Consider the following 9,907-nt stretch of genomic DNA (forward strand, 5'->3'; position numbering starts at 1 on the left):
CAAATGGAAATGGAGGGCATTATCCCCAATTATTAAAACCATCATCTATTTTTTGAATCGCCTAGTCAAAATATCAGCATGTAACATGAACAACGTTTATATTGGAAACATCATTGAGACGACAGTAATACAGGAGAAGACATCACCAAACAGGCATATTTCAGAGTTTATCAAAGACCCAGATGAAAGAATATCAGAGACGAGCAATAACTACTTTAATTCTCATTATATATGTACTAAAGATGGTGAGAGCATCAACAAGCAAACCCCGAACTGTCAAAAGCAACTAAAACCTGCAGCTATTAACATTTGGGAATTCCGGCAGTTTATCCATCAAACACGGCTGAGGCTATGCATTACCTACATATGAGCCTCAAAAAGGGAGAGAGGACACGTACTCTGGTTCCGGGACGGAGCGTGCGAAATTGGCGATCGAAAATCCTGCAGGTGAGGTTCAGGTTGTTGCCCTTGAACTTCAGTAATGACGCAGATAATCCACTGTTTCTTCCTTCTCCAAGCTGTTTCGTCATCTTAAAATGAGATTGTGATTGGGATAAAGTTTCGGACAAAAATGAGCAATGGTCCTCAACACAGGTGGTCGTTCCTGCTGTGGAGTACAAGGTCCATTGCACCAAATTCGTTTCCAACCTCTGAAAATTGGGGCTTTATTTTAAATGGAAAAATTTTCAGCCCCATCCAGAACTACCGGTTAATATTAATGTCACTCCCGGACTTATTTAATTTAACGCCCTATTACTAACGTTATTAATCACGATTAGTTTTTACTTATCTATATTTGTTATAAATAATATTGATTGTGGATATCCATCACCCTCCAATAGACAAAAAAAAATTTTGAAGATCTCAACCACCTCGTCATACAATCTTAGTGATTCACATTTCCATCTTAATTGAAGATTACAGTGATCTCAACACGCAATATTGTCAGTCAATATTTCCATTCTATGCACTTTCTATCTTGGGTGGCAATCTATCTTTCCATATCAAGAATATCTTATTGTGTGCAAGAATCATATATTGTATTTTCATATCAGAATAGATGCTCTTTCTTCTACTATAAATATGTAATGCACTCAACTGAATGAATTACTTCTGATTGATCTTGTTCTAGTTTTTTTCTTTGTTTCTGATATATTCTCTTTATTTTATAACACGTTATCAGCACGATTCCGTTGAAAGTAATTGTAAGAAAAAAGACAGCAGACTATGTATCATTATGTTTTTTATTCCAAAATGAAAAGAATGATCGACCTCATTGCACGTTTTTATAAACAATGGAGTTTACCTTGTCCATCTTGAAATGTAAGTGAATCATGATAAAAAGGTATGTGTTTTATTGAATCTAAAAATCAAACAAATAATAAAATATTAAATTTCCTTAACAATTGTGATTTGTCATTAACAATTGATTTTATTTATTGTATATAGTGGTTGTTAGCTTTGCACCACAAATATTATTAAATGCACCTAAAGTTGCAATATTTGAAACTGTAAATAAATACAGTTCTACAGATGCACATGAAGTTGCAAGATTTGAAACTGTAAATTAGTACAGTTCTGCAGATGCACTTGAAGTTGCAAGATTTGAAACTGTAAATGAATACAGTTCTGCAGATGCACTTGAAGTTGCAAGATTTGAAACTGCAAGATTTGAAACTGTAAATAAATACAGTTCTGTAGTTTTTTAAATTAATTTTCTATTGAAATTATAAGGAGAAAATATTATTAATGAAAATATGCCAACAAATTTTCAAGTTTTAGATTTGTTGTTACAATAACAATATTGTAAAAGAAGTTTTAAGAATGTGGAAGATCAATCGGTTCCAAGGATAAAATCTTAGAAAATAAAAGGAACAAATGATCAAGATGGTCATAAAATGGAGACAATTGATTATGAAAATCCTGAAGACATAATTTTCTATGAATACCCAAAAGAGGTTCAGGTACCTGAAAATAATAAAGAGATATCGATTAGTTATGTCATTACAGGAAAAAGATGGAACCGAAAAGATAAAGTTGTCAACAACATTTTTGCATATTATGTTATTGTTGAAATAATACAACAAGACGAGGATCTTGAACATAAATTTGTTGATGAATATAAATCAAGAAATGATTAGCCAAAATGTAGAGACGCAATTCAAATAGAATTGAATTTGCTTGAAAAATAAAGTTTTTGGACCTGTAGTCCAACATCTGAAGGTATAAAGCCAGTGGGGTAAAATTGAGTTTTCTGCGAAAAATGAAATGAGAAAAAGAATGAAATTGTGATATATAAAGCATTAATTATGGTACAAGAATTTTCGCCTGGCATTGATTACATGGAAACATGTTCTCTTGTGGTGGATGCAATCACCTTTAGATATCTTATTAATCTGGCAGTATATGAAAATTTTGACATGAGTCTAATGGATATTATTACAGCCTATTTATATGGCTCACTCGAGTATGAAATTTATATGAAAATCTCCAAAGGATTCAAAATGCCTGAAGCGCATGAAAATTCCTAGGAAGTTTGTTCAACAAAGGTTTCAGAGATGATCAAGGCATATATGGTATAATCTCCTTAGTGGATATTTACTAAATGAATAATATATGATCCAATTTATTACTGTGCCTTTATTAAATGATATGAATCTAAATTTAGTAAGTGTATATGATGATTTAAATATCACTGGAACTCCTAAAGAGATTCCAAAAGCAGTATACTATTTGAAGAAAGAATTTGAAATGAAAGATCTTGGAGAAACAAAGTATTGATCATTTGATGAATAGAATATTCATTAATCAATTAACTTCTATAGAGAAGGTTTTGAAGCGATTTTACATGGATAAAATATATCCATTGAGTATCCCAATAGTTGTAAGATTGTTTAACATAAATAAAAGATTCATTTCGACCCCAAGAAAATAGTGGAAAATTTCTTGGTCATAAAATACTATACTTAGTACAATTTGGGGATTAATGTATTTTGCTAATAGTATAAAACCAGATATAACATTTTCTATAAGTGTATTAGCAAGATTTATCTCTTCTCCAATATGAAGACACTGAAATGTTATAAAACATATATTTCAGTATATTCGAGAAATTATTGATATGATATTATTTTATGAATGTGGACATCAACTTACTTGTTATGCAGATGCAAGATTTTTATCTGATCTATATATACAACTAGATCTCAAACATGTTATTTATTCACAAGTGAATGTTAGCTATTTTATATTTGGTTTAGATCAATGATACAACACATTCATAAAGCATGCAGTCTTCTATTAGAAGAAGAGGTTTGAACAATATTATATGAAGATTATGCTGCATGCATAGCTTAATTGAAGCAAAGATACATCAAAGGAGATAGAACGATACATATTTCACCGAAATTCTTCTTCATTTGTGGTCTTCAATGAAATGGTGAAATCGATGTTCAACAAACTCATTCAAGTGATAATTTGACAGATTTATCTACTGAGAAGTTGCATACTTCAAATCTTGAGAACCTGGTATATGATATTGGAATGTAAGTACTTAAAGATACTCAATGATGTTATCATCAGAGGGAGTAAAATACGTGCTGCACTCTTTTTCCCTTAACCAAGGTTTTGTCCCACTGGGTTTTCCTGGTAAGGTTTTTAATGAGGCAACTACCAATACGTATTATTTAGATATGTATGCTATTTTTCCTTCACTAAGATTTTTTCCCACAGGGTTTTTTCTTAGTAAGGTTTTAATGAGGTACATTATCTATTGATGGACATCCAAGGGGGAGTGTTATAAATAATATTGATTGTGGATATCCATCACCCTCCAATAGACAATACTTCCAATTGAAGATCTCAACCACCTCATCATACAATCTTGGTGATTCACATTCCCATCTTAATTGAAGATTACAGTGATCTCAACACGCAATGTTGGCTGTCAATATTTCCATTCTATGCACTTTCTATCTTGGGTGGCAATCTATCTTTCCATATCAAGAATATCTTATTGTGTGCAAGAATCATATATTGTATTTCCATATCAGAGTAGATGCTCCTTCTTCTACTATAAATATGTAATGCACTCAACTGAATGAATTACTTATGATTGATCTTGTTCTAGTTTTCTTCTTTGTCTCTGATATATTCTCTTTATTTTATAACAATATCAAATATTACCCTCACATCATATGTTTAAACACACTATTTATAACGTACTTCTCCTAATCTTTATGAGAATTTTTTTTTTTTGGGTAAACTAACTTTCATTCAAAGGCAGGAGCTCAGGCAAGCTAAGTACAAAGATCAATAAGATAAAGGGAGGAAGATGGTCAGATTGTCTTGCCTTGAAGAGACATGGCCTTCCTGGCTAGAAAGTGAGCAACTGAGTTCAACTCTCTAGAAACATGCACAAAAGAACATGAAGAAAAACTTTGGGATACATCAAGGATGTTTGAGACAATTAACTGCACCTCCAAGGAGTCACATGCTACAGAAGAAATAAGATTGTCCACTAGAGTAGCACAAAAAGACTTGAAAGGTGTGCTACATGAAGAAGAGCTAGAGCCTCGACTCTTAAGCAGTCTTTTAAGTTAATAGGAGCGGTAACCGCCCCTAAAATCTTCAAGTCCTTATGAATTGCAATGAACCCTAGTCCCCAATGCTTATCATCAAGAGAGAGGGCCTTATCACACCAAATTTGGATTTCCCACAAGCTGCCATCAAGTTCAGTTGATGGTACCCTAGGTCCTTCAGAATTCTCCTCCACCTCGAATGAACAAGGCTCCGCATGTGCATTTGATCACATTCCAAAACTCAACATGGGCTCTCTAGGCCTTAGATACCGTTTCCCTTGGGCTTGGGCCTTTGTCTTTGAAGGTAATTGCATTACGGGCCAACCAAATACCACACCATGCAAAAGCAAAGTGGCTGAGGCATTTTCTTCCAACATCCTTCGAAGGAAATTGGAGTTTCCCCCTGTGAAATCCAGCCCAAACCCTAACCTAGACACCTTCTCTGTTTTGGATGAAGAATGGCTTGATTGTTGTTTGTCCTTGAAGTTGGACCTTGAGTACAGTGTTGATATCTTTGGAAGATCCTAAGAAGTCAGGTCAGACCTCTCCCTTAGTGTAGATCCGAAGTCCCAAAGTGAAGGAAGAAGGCAACTATGGGCCATCTCAATGGAAGACATGGTGTTTGACCCAGAACCCATGGAAACTAATGATGGGGTTCCATACTTGGAAACTTTGTCTCGGTTGGAAAAGAAACTGCACATTGATGAAAGAGAGCTTGGTTGATGGACATATTTTGGAAGGTCCCTCTATGCTAAGTAAGTTGCTTGTTGAGTTGGGAGAAGCCCTATTGAAATCTTGAGGTTTGGAGCTACAAATTCCTATTTTTGGGCAAGCTGCCTAGGCAAGGGCAGTTTGATAAAACTATATTTTTTTAGGGTTCTGAAGCTCTATTTATTGGAATTTCGTGGTGATAAGCCCCATTATGTTCCTAAGCCTCTGGAGAATGTGGGAAGGACCTTAGAACCTCCTCTTTGAAGCCAAGGAAGATCCCTAAGCATCTGTTAGAGTTTCTCCGTCAAATCTTCTTCTGCAAGGTTAGTAATCGATATGTTTCTTCTTTGATCTATCATCTCTACTATTTCTTCTAGTTCCTTCTATTCCCTTTGATAGGAGGGTGATCTTAAGTCATTCCCATGACTAATCCTTTTATCCCTACTGTCCTAGAGTGGATCTCCATACACTCTATAACCTTATGAATTCTCCACATGATGATTTCGAAGGAAAATCAAGTGTGATCTTCATGATTTGTTAACCCTTCTAATTGTTTCTAATTTCAAAGCATGTTAGATTTACTCCTTTGTTATTCCTACAAAAGACTTATTGTTATTTGTTCCCCATAATTTTTAGGTGAACCTCTTTTCCCTTTCTACTTTGTGAATCTACCTTGGGTTTATTTTTAAGGAAATTTTTGGGTAACCCTCATGAAAGGGTATCCAAATTGGGAACCATGATTTATCTTTTATTTGTTGGATCCTCCCCAACACCTTTCTTGATTGTGAATTTCTATTCTTCTTTCTCTAAAGTGAATCATTATTCTCTCTAGTCTTTCCATGAGATCTATGGATTGTCTGCGATGAAACCCTAATTGTTATGGTTCGATTATAATTCTTTTCCTTTGATTTTATTTAATGCTTAGACCTTCTTAGATAGTCTTAGTATGTTTTTTGAAAACTCCCCTTCGAATTTTGGAGTAATCGGACTTTAAACGAAGAAGTTATGACCGATTCAAGGTTTGCTGTCGCGTACTGTTCACTTGGTCGACTGGGCCAAGCTGCCAACCAATCGACCCACAGAGTCAGTAGCCTCAATTTTGCTCTGTTTTGCTTCCGTTTTGTCTCCGATCGTTAGGGTTTGTTCCTTATGTTCAATTCATGTTTGTTTAGGGTTATTTTGGTGATCTTAGACTTGCCCATTGATCTCTTTCTCAAAGTTTACGAAGTCGAACTCAAGGTGAGTACTCCACTCACAATATGCATATTTACATACCTTGTTATGATGTGATTCAAATGTATGATTCATCTATTGTTGTTTTACTTTCTTTACATTACATTACTTCTACAATTACAATAGGTTATTCATATTGTGACTTACATACTGGATTCAATTATGAATGATGTGAATATGATTTGGACTTGATTGTGATATGTATGAAAGCATGATGTGATGTGAATGCCTAGGTTGTGATTGGGGAATGGGGAATGCCCTTTTGGCGTTTCTGTCATTGGACATTAGTGGAGGTGGTATGAGACGCATTCCTATGGTGCCCTTTAGTGCTTTCCCTGATTACTGGTTCACATACTTAGGATTGGTCTAGAAGTGTTTGTGTCACACCCCACCCAGCCGGATCCGGTCATTACCCGAATGCCCGTGGGGGTGATACACCGCAAGATCTAGGTTCAGTGACAAATCCATACAAAACATGATATAGCATAATTAAATGGACAAGAATAAATCAAGTTTATCATACTAAGTTATCAAAACCGAAATAATGGTTACAATCATCCATTACTTCCACATAAAAAATATAATATCAGAGTTTTGAAAAGAAAAGAGAGTAATTTTCAACGCGGCGGAAAACTAAACTAGACTAGTTCTCTAATGGAATCCCACCCAAAAGAATAGTCTTGATACAGGCATGAAGCTCCATGTGCGTCCACTTCTTTTTCAATCACTCCTTCAAGAAGATATGTTGGTAACGCATCCTCCATTTGGAAGAAGTCCTCATAACCTGCAAGCATAATCTAAAAGAAAAAAAAAGACATATAAAAGGAATGAGTTCAACAGAACTCAGTGAGGTCAACTCAACATCATATCACACATTCATTCCCAAGATTCCACACCACACATATAACATGAATATCAATAATGTAATTAATGACAATTATATGATATGTGAATGATTATGCTCCTAACTCTATCATGAAGTCTCTATGGTAGACACGCATTAAGTCACACACCAGTCTTCTTTGGGCGGTCTCATCACTCTTCCCTCACGGCTCGATGCACGTCCTGTTGGGTTCTCCGCGGTTGTTGTGTAAAGTCCTGTCAAGCCATGGTTGGGGATTAGGTCACCACTCTCTCACATCACCATTGGTATAAGATCTGGCGCGTGTCAAAGATAATCTTAGGCCCAATGCAAAGTCATATGGTCTCGTACTACATATGGTCCGGATATTTCCCTTCACGCCTAGTGCTCTGTTGGTTCAATACCTTCCCACCTATGAATGGAATCCTCAATGGAGGCATCTGTTGGACTCCATTCATTAACCCAGTGGTCATCCACATATAATGGACAGGATGATCTCCATGTCCTCTCACGGGTCATTTCACCGGTCTTGAGTGTCCATGAGCCCTTATCTATTATATGCAACCCTACCGCTCTATGATGATAGTGGGCCTGCTTGACATACAGGACCCAGCCACTAACATCATGGGTTAACCGGCTTCAATACCCCTGCCGAAAGGATAGTAGTACTCATGAGGTCATCTAACCAAACACTTCTAGACATGCCCTAAATATGTAAATCAGTAATCGGGAAAGAGCCAAGGGCACCATACCGCCTCCTTTGGTATCCTATGGCAGAAATGCCAAAAGGGCATTCCCCATTCCCAACCACAATATAAGCAATCATATAATATCACTAGGGCAATGGGTGAACCCACAACCCTAGTAGAAAATACAAGGTAGAAGAAATAATAATATTTCTCCTCTCACACAATCACATTCCATTTCATAACAACAATAATAGATTTCAAATCAAGGAGCAACATTAGAAGTAATAATAAACATAAATTATAGCAATTCATATTCAACAAAAGACATAAAATAACCACAAGATAATACTAAAGCAATACAAGATATCAATAATGAAAAGTAACTAACATCATTACACATGTAATATAAAGTTAAGTATATTCCTCACCTTTTACTTTATTCTTCCTCCAATGATCAATAATTCCTTCTCACAAATTAGTGATTAAAGGTATATTAACCTATTTATGCAAAAGAAATAATTATCACAAATTAGAGCCAATTTGGGTTTCAAAGGATATCCTAAAATCTTCCCACGAAAACCCAAATCTGAAAAACTAGGTTAAAATGGGTAGTTCTCAACTTCACTAGTGAATGGTCACTAATTTGCCACCAACTCGAAGTTTATAATGAAACAAAACTTTGGGAAAATCTAATTGGAAACAAAAGGATCCTACGGGTACCTTCAATTTTATTAAATTTGACCCATCTAAAAAAGCCCCAAATTTGACTCTCATAAATCACCCGTGGGTGACCGGAGAGTCAAATTCTAAAATCTTTTACAAGGGGTAAAACATTACTCCCAAACTCAAAGGAAACATTAATATAATAAAATATAAGCATCTAGGGCACCTATCATTATTCCCTTTCACAGATCCCTCAATAGAAGAGAAAAGATATCACTCCCACAAACTAGGAAGGGACATTAATACAATAAAGGAAAGCAACCAAGATACCTAACAACCTTCCCTTTCAAGATTCCTCAAAAGAAAAGGAGAGAAAATACTCACAAAATTGTGAGTAAGAGAAGCATTAAAGAAAACTAACCTTTCGTAATGATTTTGCGAAGATTCGGATCACAGACACCTTCGGAAGAATGGAAATCGCTCCTCTCTTTCGTTTCTCCTTTCTCCAAAGCCTCCGCCTCTTTCTAGCCTCCAAAAATGCGTTTACGGATGAGATAAAACATAAATAGGGTTTAAAAATCCGAATTTCCAATTTTGCCGCTAAATAGAAAATAGGGTGGGGGTTGGTTCACCTAAACGGCCGAAACTTCTGGTCCAAGGTTGGACCTCCAAACGAACTCCAATTTTGATGATCTTTGGCTTGTTGGAAAGGTCTTTCGACGATCTTCGATTTGGTATCTTATTTGAGTCAATTGGATTCTCCATCACTGATCTAAAAATATTCCAAAATTACCCTTTTTACACTATCGAGACTAATCTTCTCTCTTCACTTAAACTCTAAGAGAGTTTTTGAGTCATTATAAGGGTCATCTACCAACATTTGTTTAATTTCCAATCCTTCGGGCTCGAATTGAATGGTCCACAATTGTCGCCGAATCAAAGCCCAGGTTCTCGGTCTTAAAACCACGGGTTAAAGGGGTAGAAATCTGGGGGTTTTCACAGTTTGGCTAGGTAAACCCTTGTCATATCTGACCCTATCGGTAGGGGAATTGAGATTGAGTGACCTGTGGCAGCAATGGGGATTTGTGGGTGCTCAAGATCGATAACCAACCCGTGAGAGGACATGAATCACATTGTGGGGGCCAATCATTGGTAGGATTGCATGTGGT

The 9,907-nt window shown here is 35.9% G+C and overlaps 1 protein-coding gene across 6 annotated transcripts in view; it reads right to left on the minus strand.

Moving 5' to 3' along the window:
* The window catches only part of DET1 (light-mediated development protein 1 / deetiolated1 (DET1)), a 33,813-nt gene extending 33,136 nt beyond the window's left edge, over positions 1-677 (minus strand). For all 6 annotated transcript variants that reach the window (XR_016174524.1, XR_016174522.1, XR_016174523.1 and 3 more), the window contains exon 1: positions 399-677. Coding sequence is in view for 1 of the 6 variants with exons in the window: in XM_089162289.1 (XP_089018415.1) it covers positions 399-530 (132 nt within the window). In the remaining 5 variants the exon portion in view is untranslated. The remainder of the gene's footprint in view (positions 1-398) is intronic.
* Between the last annotated feature and the right edge of the window lie 9,230 nt (positions 678-9,907).

This window comes from Hakea prostrata, chromosome 7 (genome assembly GCF_041222555.1).
Source record: "Hakea prostrata isolate BN-2017 chromosome 7, UWA_Hpros_2, whole genome shotgun sequence".
Classification (NCBI taxonomy): Eukaryota; Viridiplantae; Streptophyta; class Magnoliopsida; order Proteales; family Proteaceae; genus Hakea; species Hakea prostrata.